The 22394-nt window shown below is 44.0% G+C and overlaps 1 protein-coding gene across 5 annotated transcripts in view; it reads right to left on the reverse strand.

The window, feature by feature from the left end:
- Positions 1-22394, reverse strand: part of LOC113647398 (ankyrin repeat and fibronectin type-III domain-containing protein 1) — an 88345-nt gene that overhangs the window by 47059 nt on the left and 18892 nt on the right. For 3 of the 5 annotated variants that reach the window (XM_027154103.2, XM_047811508.1, XM_027154100.2), the window contains one exon: positions 19301-19530. In XM_027154103.2, coding sequence (XP_027009904.2) covers positions 19301-19530 — 230 coding nt within the window. Of the gene's footprint in view, positions 1-19300; positions 19592-22394 lie in introns of all 5 variants that reach the window. The other 2 variants (XM_047811510.1, XM_047811509.1) reach the window with 1 other exon arrangement.

The raw sequence follows: 22394 nt of genomic DNA on the forward strand, positions 1-22394 counted from the left end.
TTCCACAATGAGGTTCCTGAGTCTAGTTATCTCTTCACTGCAGGTCTAAAATGTTCTGTACACTTTTATAAATCTTCTGTATTGCTTTAGAATTCTTAGGCTCCAGTGAGCAGAGTTCAGGATCCTGTGATAGTTCTGCAGTCATCCCTTTTCTACTCTAGAATGATTTTAGTGCTCATGGCTTCCTGACGCTCTCCATGTGTTCTGTAATCCTCATGTTCTTCTGGATACAGTCTATTCTTTGACAGTTTAGTGTTTAGAATGAAAGCACAAGAACACCTTCTGGAACCCTTTACTCCAAATGATATCAGGTCATGAGTTTGTGTTTAATTGTTACAGAGTTAGCAGGACTATTTATCCCGTGACTGATGGCATCACTGTGTCGCCTTTCTGAACATTCAACAGAACAGTAGCTGATGGAAACACACAACAGCTCACATTTTCTTTCCTCCTGGGTTCCCACCTGCTGTCCGATCCATCACCAGCTGTCAACAAGGTTCATACTACACACACACACACACACACACACACACACACACACACACTGGTGAAGAAGTAACTGATTGGTTCCTGCTGATTGCTCGATGATGTCATGTCCAAGTCATTCATTTCTATTCATCTGCGCCAAAGAGTGTGAGGAAATTGCACACACACACACACACACACACACACACACACACACACACACACACACACACACACACACACACACACACACACACACGCACACACACGGTGGTTGGGGGGAGGGGGGTGTTACACATTCCAGCCTCACATTTCACTTCTCTATTAATGAATGAATAGTGTTGCCATGACAACTTGCTAAAAGCTAAGAGATTAGGCTGAGGGGAAAAAATACACAGAAACAGAAAAACTGTGTGTGTGTGTGTGTGTGTGTGTGTGTGTGTGTGTGTGTGTGTGTGTGTGTGTGTGTCCATATTTGTACATAACATAAATAAATGTTCGTTTTTAATTTCCTTTAGTTTTATATTGTATTACTGTTTCTATTTAATATGGATCAACTCAAGTGTCAGTGCTAAAATTAGCATAGAGAACATTACACACAGAAAGAGCACATGTTTACACACACATACACACATACACACACACATGCGCACACGCACACACACGCGCGCACACAGACACACACAAACACAGACGCCGTATTTGCAGTGGCTGTTTGTAAGCATATGAAGGGCTGCATTCTTTAGCCATGGTACCAACAGCCAGTATTCACACACACACACACACACACACACACACACACACACACACACACACACACACACACACACACACAGCCAATTTATTAAAAACAAGATAGTGGCTCTTACAGAAATGGCCCCATGGCTGCAGTTTAACAGCACACACAGTGTTCCCCCTTTAAGATGATGTAATGATATCAAATCATGTTCATTAGCATAATACACACACACACACACACACACACACACACACACACACACACACACACACACACACACACACACACACACACACACACCAAATTAACCTTGTAGTACCAGTGCATTTAGCAATAAGCACTTTATGACCACACCATACTGGGGTGCAGGACAAACGGTTAAAAGTAATGTGTGTGCTTTAGTAACTGAAGGTTAGGACTGAAACAAATGATACAACTTACATTCAACTTATAAACAATAAGTGGTTAATCCAGTCCAACAAATCACACACACACACACACACACACACACACACACACAGACACACACACACACACACACACACACACACACACACACACACACACACACACACACACACACACACACACACACACACAGCTACACTACCATTCAGAACCCTTAACACTCTACATACTTAATGAGCATTTTACACTGTTACCATTGGCAACCAGCATGGCTATAGAAAAACTCCCACGCTTCCCCTTTTCGCGCGCTCGTGCGTGTGTGTGTGTGTGTGTGTGTGTGTGTGTGTGTGTGTGTGTGTGTGTGTGTGTGTGTGTGTGTGTGTGTGTGTGTGTGATGTGAGCAGATCACTGAGTGAGTTTTTACTTTGTGCAACACTGCCATCTTGTGATAGTTCTGTATATGACACACGGTACTACAACACTGGTTGCCTGAGAAGATCAAGCATTCGCAGTGTGTATGTGTGTGTTAAAAACATCAACACGTGATGGGTGCCTCAGTGCCTCTTCAGTGCCTCTTCAGTGCCTCTTCAGTGCCTCTTCAGTGCCTCCAGGAACATTTAGGAGATCATCACATGGTCCAGAATAAAGACCAACTGACAAACATCTCAGTAATAAAGGGAGGAGACACATTTACTCCATCAGTACATTTACTCCATCAGTACATTTACTCCATCAGCACATTTACTCCATCAGTACCTTTATTCCATCAGTACACTCCATCAGTACATTTACTCCATCAGTACATTTACTCCATCAGTACACTCCATCAGTACATTTACTCCATCAGTACATTTACTCCATCAGCACATTTACTCCATCGGTACATTTACTCCATCACTACATTTACTCCATCACTACATTTACTCCATCAGTACATTTACTCCATCACTACATTTACTCCACCAGCACATTTACTCCATCACTACATTTACTCCATAAGTACATTTACTCCATCAGCACATTTACTCCATAAGTACATTTACTCCATCGGTACATTTACTCCATCACTACATTTACTCCATCGGTACATTTACTCCGTCAGTACACTCCATCAGCACATTTACTCCATCAGCACATTTACTCCATCAGTACACTCCATCACTACATTTACTCCATCAGCACATTTACTCCATCGGTACATTTACTCCATCACTACATTTACTCCATCAGCACATTTACTCCATTAGTACGTCACATTTACTCCATCAGTACACTTGTAACGGTTCACGTGTAAGTCACACCTAAACCGTACACGATTAAATGGGGCACCACTCCCTAATACAGTTGTTATACCAGAAAACAGACAGACACACCAATATAAACCAACCCAAGTGTATTATACAAAATTTATATTTACCAATATATACAAAAACAAATATATACACACAAAAAACCAAAGCAATGAGGTGTGTGCGTGTGCGTGTGCGCGTAGGTGTGTAGTGTCCTTTAAGGCCTCGGTGAGTATAAATGTCCTTATATGGCGCAATCTCACCGGATGTAGTGACGTGATAGGAAGTCCGGCTTGTGGATGGGTGTACTAGCGTCCTCACCGGAGAATAATCCGATAAAGGGAGGAATATTCCACAATGAGTCTCTCCGCGCTAAACAACCCCCGAATAATCCACACCGAAACCGCGAACCCTCCTTACAGTATCAGCTGGTGCACCAATCGCCATTAACCTCGCCCCCCGAACGCCGTCGGCCCGCTTCCTTATATGGGGGGGGGGGGACCCGGAAGTGAAGCGATGTCGCATGACGTCATCGGCGGGTCTCATAAGAGCGGTAAACGGGGCAACACAAATGCAACAGAATATATTACCGGTGTACACAATCAGGTAATGCTTACTCTATACAACATTTCGGCATTAAGCCATTGTCACCTTATGTGGCTCTGCTACATAGAGGTGGTTTATGGATAAGCCGTTCCAGCGGACCTTGTAACTGCCGGCCAATCATGAGCTCTGCTGGTGTTTTGCGGTGGTCTCTTGATGGGCCGTGTTAAGGGCAAAGCGGAACTCAGGTAACCACTGGTCCCAGTTTTGGTGATATATTCCCACATAGGAGGCAATCATTGTTTTTAATGTCCGGTTTATCCTCTCAGTTAGATTAGTTTGTGGGTGATAGCTGGTGGTGAGTTTCTGGATGCTTCCCCAGGCCTTACAGAGTTCAGAGAGGACACAGGAGGTGAATTGAGGCCCTCGGTCCGATACCAGATATTTGGGAACCCCCCAACGGGTAAATATGTCTTCCCTGAGAATTTTGATTAATTTCTGAGTTTTACCATCTCTAAGGGGAAACATCTCTACCCACTTAGTGAAATAGTCCACTATTACCAGGAGGTAAGTATTCTGCTTCTTGCTCACTGGGAAGGGCCCCATTAAATCCATCCCCAGCATGTGGCCTGGTTCTTGGACCTGGGTGCTTTGCAGAAAGCCGCTGGGTTTTGAGTTTTCTGGCTTGTATTTCTGACACACCTCACAGCCCTTGACGTACTGCCAGACGTCTTTCCGGACAGAAGGCCACCAAGCTACATCCAACAGCCTTAGCAGAGTTTTCAGCCTACCCAGGTGTCCTCCTAAAGGGTTGTCATGGAAGTAATGCAGGAAACCAGGTACTAATGATTGAGGGACCACCAACTGGAACTTTTCCCCCTGGTTCTTCAAAGGAATCCGGTGGTATAACACCCCCTGGTGGACCTCAAAGGTGATTTGCTTACCCTGGACCTTTCTGTCTTTGCTATCTGCTTGTAGATGGGGGATGTTACTGTCGCTGCCTTGTGCAGTAGCTATTTCGTCTAGGGTGTGAGGGATGTCGGAGGTATATCTGAGAGGTGACATGACTAGACAGGGTACCTCTTTAGCCTTTCCAGGTAGGTAAGCTCTGGACAATGCATCAGGCCCTAGGTTAAGACAGCCTTTCCTGTGGTGTACCTGGAAGCAGAACTGTTGGAGGCGGAGCGTCCAGCGGGTCAGACGTGAGGAGGTCTTGGGGCAGTTGAAGGCCCAAGCCAGAGCTGCATGATCTGTAAAAATGTCACACTGCCTTCCTTCCAGGTAATGTCTCCATTTTTCCACAGCCCAGACCACGGCTAAACACTCTTTTTCTGAGGTGGAGTAATTCAACTCTGCTCCTCTTAGGGTCCTCGAGGCATAGGCCACCACCTTCTCTCCTTCCGCTGAACTCTGGCTAAGTATAGCTCCCAGGCCAACGTCGCTGGCATCTGTATGGACTTGGAATGGCAGGTTGAGGTCAGGCTGCACCAGAACGGGTGGGTTTTGTAAGGCCTGTTTCAAGTCATCCATAGCTTTCTGGCATTCAGGGGTCCATTCCCACTTCACTCCTTTCTTTTTTAGTCGATTCAATGGAGCAGTGATGTCTGCAAAGTGAGGGATGAATTTATGGTACCAGCCAGCCAAACCCAGAAAACGTTGCAGTGCCTTGAGGTCAGCAGGGGAGGGATAGTGTGCAACGGCCTGCGTTTTTTCTGGGTCGACCTCCACTCCCCTCTCAGAGACGATATGGCCCAGAAATTTCAGCTGTCGTTTGAAGAAATGACATTTCTTCATATTCAATGTAAGGTTAGCTTGACTCAGTCTTTGTAATATGGCATTTAGATGTTGAGAATGGTGTTTCAAGGACGGCGAGTATACTATGATGTCATCAATGTATACGAAGCAGATCTTCCCCCTCAGATCAGCCAGGACCTTCTCCATGAGCCTCTGGAATGTGGCAGCCGCGTTCTTAAGCCCAAATGGCATGGAGCGGAATTGGTACAGCCCCTTGGTGGTGATAAAAGCAGTTTTTTCTTTGCTCTCCTTCTCCATTTCCACTTGCCAGTAACCCGATTGCAAATCCAAAGTGCTGAACCAGGAGGCGCCTTCCATGGATTCCAAGATGTCGTGGATGAGCGGCATTGGATAGGCATCAGGAATGGTCTTGCTGTTTAGCCGGCGATAGTCCACACAGAACCTGTGGGAACCATCAGGTTTAGGCACAAGGACTACTGGGGACGACCATGGAGAGAAAGAAGGCTCAATAATGTGGTCTTTGAGCATCTGGTCGACTTGGTCTTCAATGATCTGTTTCTTGAAAGGAGAGACTCTGTATGCTCTGGACTTAATGGGGATGTTGTCGGTCATGTGAATGTTGTGTCGAACCACTGCGGTTTTTCCCAGGTTACCGGAGGTGGTGTGAGGCCAGTTGGACATCAACCTTTGCAGCTCCTCCTGATTTCCAGTGTCCCAGGTAGGGTTAATAACAGGATGCAGGGGAGCTAATGCTGGGTGGATCAACGTGGGAGGTAAGGCGTAGTACAGACTCAGTACAGCTGTTGGATCAGACGGCGTAGGGGTGGTCATGGTGTTCGGCCCGGGAATGCCATGGGATGGAAGGAAGGGGTGGTATATGTAACCCTTTTCTGTGTTGAGAGCATACCGGCATCGTCCCACCTCTAGGATGGCTCCGGTAGCCGTTAGAAAGTCCAACCCCACTATAAGTGGGAAGGCCAGGTGGGCATCCTTCATTATGTAAGTGTCCACTCCACACTCATTTTCATGCCATTTATAGCTGACCGTCCTTTTCTCCACCGCTTGGTGTATCTTTCCATCCGCCATGATGAATCTCTGTGTGGACCGTGAGGTGCTTGTGGGGGTCTCTCCGGTTAGTTGTAGCCAGAGGTTCTCTTGCATTAGAGTATAAGTGCTCCCTGTGTCCAGTACAGCGCTCACCTCTTTCCCTTTCACCGTTACTGGTACCAGCAGAAGTGATGACAGCACCTGGGGTTGAGCGATGGAGACCCCTGCCAGGTTTTTGGGGGAAGAACGATCAGTTGGCCTCTTGCTGCTCCTTTCGTTCCCGTTCTGCCCCACCTTCTGCCAGTAGTCTTTCGCCCCAAGGCAATCCTTCTCCACCATGGACCCAACCTTCACCAGTTGTTCCACGGTGGTTATCGTTCCCCTCAGGCAGCCTGCAACTCTCGGGTTGATGTTGTTGAGGATACGACTCACTAATTCGTCCTCTGTGATATCGGGCTTCCACTTGAGGCAGAGGGCTCTGTAGTCATAGGCGAAGTCTCTCAGGCGTTGTCGAGGTTGCTGTACCAGTGATCGGAGTTTGTCTTCCACCTCCGTGAGGTAGTCATCTGGTAGGAACGCCGCCATAAAAGCCTCTTTGAAAGACTGCCAGTCCGTGACCTTTGTTTTTTCAGCCTTCCACCAGCTCAAAGCCGATCCTCTCAATACAGTGCTCAGAGTACCAATTAGTTCCACACTGGGGAGCGGTCTGATGTCCAAGTAGTTTTCACATTGCTCGATGAAGTTTAGTACATCTGCCGTTTCACAGGCATCACCAAATGTGGGAAATTCCAGGCGGATGGGAGGACGAGCACAGAAGGACGATATATTGGCTGCTGCCGGAGGGGTAAGCTCACTAGAGGGTTGCCTGGCAGTAGGAGTCGCAATGCTATAGGTGGTATTGGAAGGCTTGGGTGGAGGCACTTTAGCTCTGGTAGCTGGAACCGGTGTCTTGGGAAGGTGGATGGGTGTAACGGGAGAACTAGCTGGAGTGTAGGCCTGTAGTCTGGCGAGGGTGGGAGTGCTTGTCAGTCGCAATTTCTTCATCTGACTTTCCCATTTTGCATCCCTCCTTAGAAAACAGTCTGTCACCGCTCTTTCCAGCTTCTCCAGGGACATCTGGAAACCCTCCTGCAACTCTGCTAAGCCAGCGTCCACTGCCTCCCTGAAACTGGTTTCCGATTTAGCGGTAATTGAGAAAGAATGAAAAATTTGTGGGGGGGGGGGGGTTACTTCACTCTCGGGGGCGGGGCTGGGTGGGGGGGTGGGCGGGGGGGGGGGGTGGGGGGGGGGTGGCGGGGGGGGGGGGGGGGGGGGGGGGGGGGCGGGGCGGGGGGTGGGGGGGGGGGGGGCGCGGGGGGTGGGGGGGGGGGGAGCGGGGGACGTGGGGTGTGGGTAGGTGGAGGGGGGTGGGTGGGTGTGGGGGTGTGGGGGTGGGGGGGGGGGGGGGGGGGTAGGGGGGGGGGTGGGGGGGGGTGGGGGTGGGGGGGGGGGGGGGGGGGGGGGGGGGGTGGGGGGGGGGGGGGGGGGGGGGTGTGGGTGGGGGGGGGTGGGGGGGGGGGGTGGGGGGGGGGGTGGGGTGGGGGGTGGGGGGTGGTGTGTGGGTCGGGGGGGGGGGGGGGCGCGGGGGTGGCGGGCGTGGGGAGGTGGGGGGGGGGGGAGGTGGGGGGGACGGGGGGGGGGGGTGGGGGGTGGGGGGGGGGGCGGGGGGGGGCCTGGGGGGGGTGGGGGGGTGGGGGTGGTGGGGGCCGGGGGGGGGGGGGGGGGGGGGGGGGGGGGGGGGGTGGGGGGGTTGGGGGGGGGGGGGGGGGGGGGGTGGGGGGGGGGGGGCGGGGGGGGGGCGGGGGGGGGGGGGGGGGGGGGGTGGGGGGGGGGGGGGGGGGGGGGGGGGGGGGTGTGGGGGGGGGGGGGGGGGGGGGGGGTGGGGGGGGGGGGGGGGGGGTGCGGGGGGGGGTGTGGGGGGTTGGGGGGGGGGGGGGGGGGGGTGGGGTGGGGGGGGGGGGGGGGGGGCGGGACGCAACAAAAAAAAAAAACACAAAAAAAAAAAAACAAACCAAAAGTTTTTTCCCCCGGGGGGTTGTGATTCAATGAGTTGTACCGTGAAGCTAAGGGCCAATAAATCCCACATCAAGCTGCGCAATATCAGTTTGCATCATGTTTGATCAATCAACATTAATCACACGCTTTACTCAATTATTATCCTCAGACTCATCCACCATCAGAAATATACAAGAGCTAAGCATAGATGTGATTTCAGCTGTTGGAGTACGTCTAGTTAGCAAGGGGCCTGCAGTACAATCTGCATCAGACTGCTATAGCAGGGTTTTGTGCTAATACCAGGAGTGTTGTTACGCACTACCACGTCAGCATCTATAACAGATGAGTGGTGTGGTGCTGATTCTGAATCCATGGTAAGGAAGAAATATCAATGACAAGATAATAATCGCCATAATACAGTAATCGATAAACAAATGCTTACAAAACAATGCATTAACAATAATGGAGCGCCGCCCCCGTACGGGCACGACTATGTAACGGTTCACGTGTAAGTCACACCTAAACCGTACACGATTATATGGGGCACCACTCCCTAATACAGTTGTTATACCAGAAAACAGACAGACACACCAATATAAACCAACCCAAGTGTATTATACAAAATTTATATTTACCAATATATACAAAAACAAATATATACCCACAAAAAACCAAAGCAATGAGGTGTGTGCGTGTGCGTGTGCGCGTAGGTGTGTAGTGTCCTTTAAGGCCTCGGTGAGTATAAATGTCCTTATATGGCGCAATCTCACCGGATGTAGTGACGTGATAGGAAGTCCGGCTTGTGGATGGGTGTACTAGCGTCCTCACCGGTGAATAATCCGATAAAGGGAGGAATATTCCACAATGAGTCTCTCCGCGCTAACCACCCCCGAATAATCCACACCGAAACCGCGATCCCTCCTTACAGTATCAGCTGGTGCACCAATCGCCATTAACCTCGCCACCCTCGAACGCCGTCGGCCCGCTTCCTTATATGAACCCGGAAGTGAAGCGATGTCGCATGACGTCATCGGCGGGTCTCATAAGAGCGGTAAACGGGGCAACACAAATGCAACAGAATATATTACCGGTGTACACAATCAGGTAATGCTTACTCTATACAACATTTCGGCATTAAGCCATTGTCACCTTATGTGGCTCTGCTACACACTCCATCAGTACATTTACTCCATCAGTACAATTACTCCATCAGTACACTCCATCAGTACATTTACTCTATCAGTACATTTACACCATCAGCACATTTACTCCATCAGTACATTTACTCCATCAGCACATTTACTCCATCAGTACATTTACTCCATCAGCACATTTACTCCATCAGTACATTTACTCCATCAGTACATTTACTCCATCAGTACACTCCATCAGTACACTCCATCAGTACATTTACTCCATCAGTACATTTACTCCATCAGTACACTCCATCAGTACACTCCATCAGTACATTTACTCCATCAGTACACTCCATCAGTACATTTACTCTATCAGTACATCACATTTACTCCATCAGTACACTCCATCAGTACATTTACTCCATCAGTACATTTACTCCATCAGTACACTCCATCAGTACATTTACTCTATCAGTACATTTACACCATCAGTACATTTACTCCATCAGTACATTTACTCCATCAGCACATTTACTCCATCAGTACGTCACATTTACTCCATCAGTACACTCCATCAGTACATTTACTCCATCAGTACATTTACTCCATCAGTACACTCCATCAGTACATTTACTCTATCAGTACATTTACACCATCAGCACATTTACTCCATCAGTACATTTACTCCATCAGCACATTTACTCCATCAGTACATTTACTCCATCAGCACATTTACTCCATTAGTACATTTACTCCATCAGTACATTTACTCCATCAGTACACTCCATCAGTACATTTACTCCATCAGTACATTTACTCCATCAGTACATTTACTCCATCAGTACACTCCATCAGTACATTTACTCCATAAGTACATTTACTCCATCGGTACATTTACTCCATCACTACATTTACTCCATCGGTACATTTACTCCATCAGTACATTTACTCCATCAGTACATTTACTGCATCACTACATTTACTCCATCACTACATTTACTCCATCGGTACATTTACTCCATCACTACATTTACTCCATCGGTACATTTACTCCATCGGTACATTTACTCAATGAGCACATTTACTCCATCAGTACACTCCATCAGTACATTTAATCGATCGGTACATTTACTCCATCAGTACATTTACTCCATCAGCATATTTACTCCATCAGTACATTTACTCCATTAGCACATTTACTCCATCAGTACACTCCATCAGTACACTCCATCAGTACATTTACTCCATCAGTACATTTACTCCATCAGTACACTCCATCAGTACACTCCATCAGTACATTTACTCCATCAGTACATTTACTCCATCAGCACATTTACTCCATCAGTACGTCACATTTACTCCATCAGTACACTCCATCAGTACATTTACTCCATCAGTACATTTACTCCATCAGTACACTCCATCAGTACATTTACTCTATCAGTACATTTACATCTGTCAGAACATTTACTCCATCAGTACATTTACTCCATCAGCACATTTACTCCATGAGTACATTTACTCCATCAGCACATTTACTCCATTAGTACATTTACTCCATCAGTACATTTACTCCATCAGTACATTTACTCCATCAGCACATTTACTCCATCAGTACGTCACATTTACTCCATCAGTACACTCCATCAGTACATTTACTCCATCAGTACATTTACTCCATCAGTACACTCCATCAGTACATTTACTCTATCAGTACATTTACACCATCAGCACATTTACTCCATCAGTACATTTACTCCATCAGCACATTTACTCCATCAGTACATTTACTCCATCAGCACATTTACTCCATTAGTACATTTACTCCATCAGTACATTTACTCCATCAGTACACTCCATCAGTACATTTACTCCATCAGTACATTTACTCCATCAGTACATTTACTCCATCAGTACACTCCATCAGTACATTTACTCCATAAGTACATTTACTCCATCGGTACATTTACTCCATCAGTACATTTACTCCATCGGTACATTTACTCCATCAGTACACTCCATCAGCACATTTACTCCATTGGTACATTTACTCCATCACTACATTTACTCCATCAGTACATTTACTCCATCAGTACATTTACTCCATCAGTACATTTACTCCATCAGCACATTTACTCCATCAGTATGTCACATTTACTCCATCAGTACACTCCATCAGCACATTTACTCCATCAGTACATTTACTCCATCAGTACACTCCATCAGTACATTTACTCTATCAGTACATTTAATCCATCAGCACATTTACTCCATCAGTACATTTACTCCATCAGCACATTTACTCCATCGGTACATTTACTCCATCAGCACATTTACTCCATCAGTACATTTACTCCATCGGTACATTTACTCCATCACTACATTTACTCCATCGGTACATTTACTCCATCAGTACATTTACTCCATCAGTACATTTACTGCATCACTACATTTACTCCATCACTACATTTACTCCATCGGTACATTTACTCCATCACTACATTTACTCCATCGGTACATTTACTCCATCGGTACATTTACTCAATGAGCACATTTACTCCATCAGTACACTCCATCAGTACATTTAATCGATCGGTACATTTACTCCATCAGTACATTTACTCCATCAGCATATTTACTCCATCAGTACATTTACTCCATTAGCACATTTACTCCATCGGTACATTTACTCCATCACTACATTTACTCCATCAGCACATTTACTCCATCACTACATTTACTCCATAAGTACATTTACTCCATCAGCAAATTTACTCCATAAGTACATTTACTCCATCGGTACATTTACTCCATCAGTACATTTACTCCATCGGTACACTCCATCAGTACATTTACTCCATCAGCACATTTACTCCATCGGTACATTTACTCCATCGGTACATTTACTCCATCAGCACATTTACTCCATCAGTACATTTACTCCATCAGCACATTTACTCCATCAGCATATTTACTCCATCAGTACATTTACTCCATTAGCACATTTACTCCATCGGTACATTTACTCCATCACTACATTTACTCCATCAGCACATTTACTCCATCACTACATTTACTCCATAAGTACATTTACTCCATCAGCAAATTTACTCCATAAGTACATTTACTCCATCGGTACATTTACTCCATCAGTACATTTACTCCATCGGTACACTCCATCAGTACATTTACTCCATCAGCACATTTACTCCATCGGTACATTTACTCCATCAGTACATTTACTCCATCAGCACATTTACTCCATCAGTACATTTACTCCATCAGCACATTTACTCCATTAGTACATTTACTCCATCAGTACATTTACTCCATCAGTACACTCCATCAGTACATTTACTCCATCAGTACATTTACTCCATCAGTACATTTACTCCATCAGTACACTCCATCAGTACATTTACTCCATAAGTACATTTACTCCATCGGTACATTTACTCCATCAGTACATTTACTCCATCAGTACATTTACTCCATCAGTACATTTACTCCATCAGTACATTTACTCCATCAGCACATTTACTCCATCAGTACGTCACATTTACTCCATCAGCACATTTACTCCATCAGTACGTCACATTTACTCCATCAGTACACTCCATCAGCACATTTACTCCATCAGTACATTTACTCCATCAGTACACTCCATCAGTACATTTACTCCATCAGTACATTTACTCCATCAGCACATTTACTCCATCGGTACATTTACTCCATCAGCACATTTACTCCATCAGTACATTTACTCCATCGGTACATTTACTCCATCACTACATTTACTCCATCGGTACATTTACTCCATCAGTACATTTACTCCATCAGTACATTTACTGCATCACTACATTTACTCCATCACTACATTTACTCCATCGGTACATTTACTCCATCACTACATTTACTCCATCGGTACATTTACTCCATCGGTACATTTACTCAATGAGCACATTTACTCCATCAGTACACTCCATCAGTACATTTAATCGATCGGTACATTTACTCCATCAGTACATTTACTCCATCAGCATATTTACTCCATCAGTACATTTACTCCATTAGCACATTTACTCCATCAGTACACTCCATCAGTACACTCCATCAGTACATTTACTCCATCAGTACATTTACTCCATCAGTACACTCCATCAGTACACTCCATCAGTACATTTACTCCATCAGTACATTTACTCCATCAGCACATTTACTCCATCAGTACGTCACATTTACTCCATCAGTACACTCCATCAGTACATTTACTCCATCAGTACATTTACTCCATCAGTACACTCCATCAGTACATTTACTCTATCAGTACATTTACACCATCAGAACATTTACTCCATCAGTACATTTACTCCATCAGCACATTTACTCCATGAGTACATTTACTCCATCAGCACATTTACTCCATTAGTACATTTACTCCATCAGTACATTTACTCCATCAGTACATTTACTCCATCAGCACATTTACTCCATCAGTACGTCACATTTACTCCATCAGTACACTCCATCAGTACATTTACTCCATCAGTACATTTACTCCATCAGTACACTCCATCAGTACATTTACTCTATCAGTACATTTACACCATCAGCACATTTACTCCATCAGTACATTTACTCCATCAGCACATTTACTCCATCAGTACATTTACTCCATCAGCACATTTACTCCATTAGTACATTTACTCCATCAGTACATTTACTCCATCAGTACACTCCATCAGTACATTTACTCCATCAGTACATTTACTCCATCAGTACATTTACTCCATCAGTACACTCCATCAGTACATTTACTCCATAAGTACATTTACTCCATCGGTACATTTACTCCATCAGTACATTTACTCCATCAGTACATTTACTCCATCAGTACATTTACTCCATCAGTACATTTACTCCATCAGCACATTTACTCCATCAGTACGTCACATTTACTCCATCAGTACACTCCATCAGCACATTTACTCCATCAGTACATTTACTCCATCAGTACACTCCATCAGTACATTTACTCTATCAGTACATTTAATCCATCAGCACATTTACTCCATCAGTACATTTACTCCATCAGCACATTTACTCCATCGGTACATTTACTCCATCAGCACATTTACTCCATCAGTACATTTACTCCATCGGTACATTTACTCCATCACTACATTTACTCCATCGGTACATTTACTCCATCAGTACATTTACTCCATCAGTACATTTACTGCATCACTACATTTACTCCATCACTACATTTACTCCATCGGTACATTTACTCCATCACTACATTTACTCCATCGGTACATTTACTCCATCGGTACATTTACTCAATGAGCACATTTACTCCATCAGTACACTCCATCAGTACATTTAATCGATCGGTACATTTACTCCATCAGTACATTTACTCCATCAGCATATTTACTCCATCAGTACATTTACTCCATTAGCACATTTACTCCATCGGTACATTTACTCCATCACTACATTTACTCCATCAGCACATTTACTCCATCACTACATTTACTCCATAAGTACATTTACTCCATCAGCAAATTTACTCCATAAGTACATTTACTCCATCGGTACATTTACTCCATCAGTACATTTACTCCATCGGTACACTCCATCAGTACATTTACTCCATCAGCACATTTACTCCATCGGTACATTTACTCCATCGGTACATTTACTCAATCAGCACATTTACTCCATCAGTACACTCCATCAGTACATTTACTCCATCAGTACATTTACTCCATCAGCACATTTAATCCATAAGTACATTTAATCCATCGGTACATTTACTCCATCAGCATATTTACTCCATCAGTACATTTACTCCATTAGCACATTTACTCCATCGGTACATTTACTCCATCACTACATTTACTCCATCAGCACATTTACTCCATCAGTACATTTACTCCATCAGTACATTTACTCCATCACTACATTTACTCATCACTACATTTACTCCATCAGCACATTTACTCCATCACTACATTTACTCCATAAGTACATTTACTCCATCAGCAAATTTACTCCATCGGTACATTTACTCCATCAGTACATTTACTCCATCGGTACACTCCATCAGTACATTTACTCCATCAGCACATTTACTCCATCGGTACATTTACTCCATCGGTACATTTACTCCATCGGTACATTTACTCAATCAGCACATTTACTCCATCAGTACACTCCATCAGTACATTTACTCCATCAGTACATTTACTCCATCAGCACATTTAAACCATAAGTACATTTAATCCATCGGTACATTTAATCCATAAATACATTTACTCCATCAGCACATTTACTCCATCAGCACATTTACTCCATCAGTACATTTACTCCATCAGTACATTTACTCCATCAGTACACTCCATCAGTACATTTACTCCATAAGTACATTTACTCCATCGGTACATTTACTCCATCAGTACATTTACTCCATCGGTACATTTACTCCATCAGTACACTCCATCAGCACATTTACTCCATTGGTACATTTACTCCATCACTACATTTACTCCATCAGCACATTTACTCCATCAGTACGTCACATTTACTCCATCAGTACACTCCATCAGCACATTTACTCCATCAGTACATTTACTCCATCAGTACACTCCATCAGTACATTTACTCTATCAGTACATTTAATCCATCAGCACATTTACTCCATCAGTACATTTACTCCATCAGCACATTTACTCCATCGGTACATTTACTCCATCAGCACATTTACTCCATCAGTACATTTACTCCATCGGTACATTTACTCCATCACTACATTTACTCCATCGGTACATTTACTCCATCAGTACATTTACTCCATCAGTACATTTACTGCATCACTACATTTACTCCATCACTACATTTACTCCATCGGTACATTTACTCCATCACTACATTTACTCCATCGGTACATTTACTCCATCGGTACATTTACTCCATCGGTACATTTACTCAATGAGCACATTTACTCCATCAGTACACTCCATCAGTACATTTAATCGATCGGTACATTTACTCCATCAGTACATTTACTCCATCAGCATATTTACTCCATCAGTACATTTACTCCATTAGCACATTTACTCCATCGGTACATTTACTCCATCACTACATTTACTCCATCAGCACATTTACTCCATCACTACATTTACTCCATAAGTACATTTACTCCATCAGCAAATTTACTCCATAAGTACATTTACTCCATCGGTACATTTACTCCATCAGTACATTTACTCCATCGGTACACTCCATCAGTACATTTACTCCATCAGCACATTTACTCCATCGGTACATTTACTCCATCGGTACATTTACTCAATCAGCACATTTACTCCATCAGTACACTCCATCAGTACATTTACTCCATCAGTACATTTACTCCATCAGCACATTTAATCCATAAGTACATTTAATCCATCGGTACATTTACTCCATCAGCATATTTACTCCATCAGTACATTTACTCCATTAGCACATTTACTCCATCGGTACATTTACTCCATCACTACATTTACTCCATCAGCACATTTACTCCATCAGTACATTTACTCCATCAGTACATTTACTCCATCACTACATTTACTCATCACTACATTTACTCCATCAGCACATTTACTCCATCACTACATTTACTCCATAAGTACATTTACTCCATCAGCAAATTTACTCCATCGGTACATTTACTCCATCAGTACATTTACTCCATCGGTACACTCCATCAGTACATTTACTCCATCAGCACATTTACTCCATCGGTACATTTACTCCATCGGTACATTTACTCCATCGGTACATTTACTCAATCAGCACATTTACTCCATCAGTACACTCCATCAGTACATTTACTCCATCAGTACATTTACTCCATCAGCACATTTAAACCATAAGTACATTTAATCCATCGGTACATTTAATCCATAAATACATTTACTCCATCAGCACATTTACTCCATCAGCACATTTACTCCATCAGTACATTTATTCCATCAGTACACTCCATCAGTACATTTACTCCATCAGTACATTTACTCCATCAGCTCATTTACTCCATCGGTACATTTACTCCATCAGCACCTTTACTCCATCGGTAAATTTACTCCATCACTACATTTACTCCATCACTACATTTACTCCATCAGTACACTCCATCAGCACATTTACTCCATCAGTACATTTACTCCATCAGTACATTTACTCCATCAGCACATTTACTCCATCAGTACGTCACATTTACTCCATCAGTACACTCCATCAGTACACTCCATCAGTACACTCCATCAGTACATTTACTCCATCAGTACACTCCATCAGTACACTCCATCAGTACATTTACACCATCAGCACATTTACTCCATCAGTACACTCCATCAGCACATTTACTCCATCAGTACATTTACTCCATCAGTACATTTACTCCATCAGTACACTCCATCAGTACATTTACTCCATCAGTACATTCACTCCATCAGTACACTCCATCAGTACATTTACTCCATAAGTACATTTACTCCATCGGTACATTTACTCCATCGGTACATTTACTCCATCAGTACACTCCATCAGCACATTTACTCCATCAGTACATTTACTCCATCAGTACATTTACTCCATCAGTACATTTACTCCATCAGTACACTCCATCAGTACATTTACTCCATCAGTACATTTACTCCATCAGTACACTCCATCAGTACATTTACTCCATCAGCACATTTACTCCATCGGTACATTTACACCATCAGCACATTTACTCCATCGGTACATTTACTCCATCACTACATTTACTGCATCAGTACACTCCATCAGCACATTTACTCCATCAGTACATTTACTCTATCAGCACATTTACTCCATCAGCACATTTACTCCATCAGTACATTTACTCTATCAGTACATTTACTCCATCAGTACATTTACTCCATCACTACATTTACTCCATCAGTACATTTACTCCATCAGTACATTTACACCATCAGTACATTTACTCTATCAGTACATTTACTCCATCAGTACATTTACACCATCAGTACACTCCATCACTACATTTACTCCACAGTGTTTGTGGAAGGCAGTAAACACTCTTCCTGCATTTGTAAACTTCAATATTATTTTTCAAATCTGTCAAACCTTAAACATTACTAATAATGTTAATGATCGTGATCAGTTCCACAATACTACAGTACTGTACCTAGTAAGGTCTAATACACTGACAGTCGCTCTCTCTCACACACACACACACACACACACACACACACACACACACACACACACACACACACACACACATACACACACACTTACCCTAAAACACAGGTGACTCAGTAGGTGTAGAGAGCAGCCCATCTCCAAAAATATACACATACAGTATATTCAGCTCTCCCTCATGTGTACTCTGACTGCAACTTTACAACACTGTATATGTGTGTGTGTGTGTGTGTGTGTGTGTGTGTGTGTGTGTGTGTGTGTGTGTGTGTGTATGTGTCTCTGTGTGTGTGTTTCTGTGTGTGTTTCTGTGTGTGTGTCTCTGTGTGTGTTTCTGTGTGTGTGTCTGTGTGTGTGGTTCCAATAAGACACCTGATGCTCTATTACAGAAGGTGAGCTGCTAATGAAGGTTCAAATTACACAGTACAAATAAAACATTTATAAACCTCTTGTGTGTGTGTGTGTGTGTGTGTGTGTGTGTGTGTGTGTGTGTGTGTGTGTGTGTGTGTGTGTGTGTGTGTGTGTGTGTGTGTGTGTGAACATGTGTGTGTGAACATGTGTGTATGTGTGAGTGAAATTTCTCTCATACTAAATATTTTTTTAAAATGTGACTTAAATGGAATGTTGTTCTTACTCACCAATTTTCTCCTCAGCTTTTCGTTTCCACTGCGTGAGTCCCGCCTTTCTGAATGGGCGGAGTCATACTCAGACACGCCCAGATGACCATCAACAGAAATACTCTTTCTTAGATATGCAGCTCGTCTGTGTAATTGGGAAAATGGCGACTGTGAATGTGGACGGGGCGTCACATCTGATCCCATCTGGTGTTCTTCACCTTCATTATCATCTTCTAATTGCCATGCATAATCTGAAACACACACACACACACACACACACACACACACACACACACACACACACACACACAGCTAACATTCTTAATGATGCCTCATTCTGTGTATTGAGTCTTTATGGTTGATGTTTGTAATGAATGTGTGTGGGGTTGGTGTATGTATGGTGTGTATTGAATGTGTGTGTTTGATGTGTGTGTTTGGTGTGTGTCTTGAATGTGTATTTTTGATGTGTGTGTCTGGAGTGTGTCTTAAATGTGTATTTGATGTGTGTATTAAATGTGTGTTGGGTGTGAGTATTAAGTGTGTGATTTGAATGTGTGTGACTCTGAGCAGAACCAAAACATCTGAGCACATCAGTCCAGTCCTCAGGTCCTTACACTGGCTTCCAGTTACATTTAGAATAGATTTTAAAGTATTGTTACTGGTTTATAAATCACTTCATGGCTTAGGACCGAAATACATTACAGATATGCTAACTGAATATAAACCAAGCAGACGACTCAGATCATTAGGATCAGGTCAGTTAGAGATACCAAGGGTTCACTCAAAACAAGGTGCGTCAGCATTTAGTTATTACGCCACCTAGAGGTGGGATCAGCTTCCAGAAGAGATCAGATGTGCTTCAACAGTAGACACTTTTAAATCAAGATTAAAAACACATCTGTTTAACTCTGCATTTACTGACTGAGCGCCGTGCTGCTTCACAATGACTGTGCTGCTTCACCCTGACTGTGCTGCTTCACACTGACTGTGCTGCTTCACCCTGACTGTGCTGCTTCACACTGACTGTGCTGCTTCACACTGACTGCACTTTTTATCCAAATCACTTTTACTCCTGTTTTATTCTTTTTAACATATTTTAAACTGTTTTTATTAAAATCACATGTATTTTCTTTAATTGTTCTTTGTTTTAATTATGATTTTATCGTGTATCTCTTATTTCTACATATATTTTTTTTTCTCTCAGAAATTGTTTTCTAATTCCTATGTAAAGCACTTTGAATGACCTCTGTGTATGAAACTTGCCTTGCAAAAAAGTTTAGACACCCCTTCTCATTCAAAGAGTTTTCTTTATTTTCATGACTATGAAAATTTTTGATTCACACTGAAGGCATCAAAACTATGAATAAACACGTGTGGAATTATATACGTACATAACAAAAAAGTGTGAAACAACTGAAAATATGTCCTATTCTAGGTTCTTCAAAGTCGCCACCTTTTGCTTTGATTACTGCTTTGCACACTCTTGGCATTCTCTTGATGAGCTTCAAGAGGTCGTCACCTGAAATGGTCTTCCAACAGTCTTGAAGGAGTTCCCAGAGATGCTTAGCACTTGTTGGGCCTTTTGCCTTCACTCTGAGGTCCAGCTCACCCCAAACCATCTGGATCGGGTTCAGGTCCGGTGACTGTGGAGGCCAGGTCATCTGGTGCAGCACCCCATCACTCTCCTTCATGGTCAAATAGCCCTTACACAGCCTGGAGGTGTGTTTGGGGTCATTGTCCTGTTGAAAAGCTGGTGTGTCCAAACTTTTGGAAGGTGTGTCCAAACTTTTGGTCTGTACTGTATATATACTGTATACTGTATAAATATAAATATATACAATATATAAAATATGATAAGGTGCAACAGATTGTGCGGATAAAGAAGTGTCATGAATGTGCATCGGATGGTATCCAGTGTTAACATAGATTATTGTATTAAATGCAGTGTGTGTGTATAGTCCAGTGTGTATAAATGCAGTCTGCTAGTGCGGGATCGGATGCTGCGGAGACGTCTTCCTGAGGGAAGCAGAGAGAGCAGTCTGTGGGACGGGTGGCTGGAATCACTGATGATCCTCCGGGCTTTCCTTATACACCGCCTGGTGTAGATGGAGGGAGGGAAGCTCACCTCCAACAATGTGGCTGGCAGTTCGCACAACCATTTTCAGAGCTTTACGGTTGCCAGCGGTGCTGTTTCCAAACTAGGTAGTGATGCAGCCCATCAAGATGCTCTCTATAGTGCAGGTGTAGAATGTTCTGAGGACGCTGGGGCTCATTCCAAACTTCCTCGGCCGTCTAAGGAAGAAGAGGCGTTGTGCCGTCTTCAGTACTGCGTCAGTGTGTGTGGTCCAGGTGAGATCCTCACTGAAGGCTGTCTCATCGTTGGTGAGTGATGACGTTGAAGCTGTGTGTGGCTGCACAGTCATGTGTGTACAGGGAGTACAGGAGTGGGATGAGGACACAGCCCTGAAGAGCACCAGTGTTGAGGGTCAGCGGGGAGGAAGTTTTGCTGCCCATTCTTACCACCTGACTTCTGCCTGTCAGGAAGTCCAGGATCCATTTGCACAGAGATCTGTTTAGTCCCAGAGTCTGGAGCATTGCAGCAAGTGTGGCAGGTACTATGGTGTTAAATGCTGAGCTGTAGTCCACAAACAGCATTCTCGGTGTTCTTATTGTCCAGGTGGGAGAGAGCATTGTGAAGGGTGAAAGCAATAGCATCGTCTGTGGAACGGTTGCTACAATATGCAAATTGTAGCGGATCCAGTGATGCAGGCAGCACAGAGCAGATGTAATCTCTGATGAGTCTCTGAAAGCACTTGAGAAGATGGGTGTGAGAGCAACGGGCCTCCTGTCATTTAAGCATGTGATTCTGTTCTTCTTTTGTATGGGCACAATGGTGGATTTTTTGAAGCACGATGGAACCATAGACAGACAACACAAACGTTTACGACGCGTATCGTGCTGAGCCCGCCCCCACCTTGGCTTCTCAGACCACATCTGTTAGGCTAATTCCAGCATACAGACCACTCGTCAGACTCTAAACCGGTTCTGAAGCAGGTGAAAACCTGGCCATCAGGAGCCACCCCCGCTCTTCAGGACTGCTTTGAGTGCACTGACT

The sequence above is a fragment of the Tachysurus fulvidraco genome, chromosome 3 (genome assembly GCF_022655615.1).
Source record: "Tachysurus fulvidraco isolate hzauxx_2018 chromosome 3, HZAU_PFXX_2.0, whole genome shotgun sequence".
Lineage (NCBI taxonomy): Eukaryota > Metazoa > Chordata > Actinopteri > Siluriformes > Bagridae > Tachysurus > Tachysurus fulvidraco.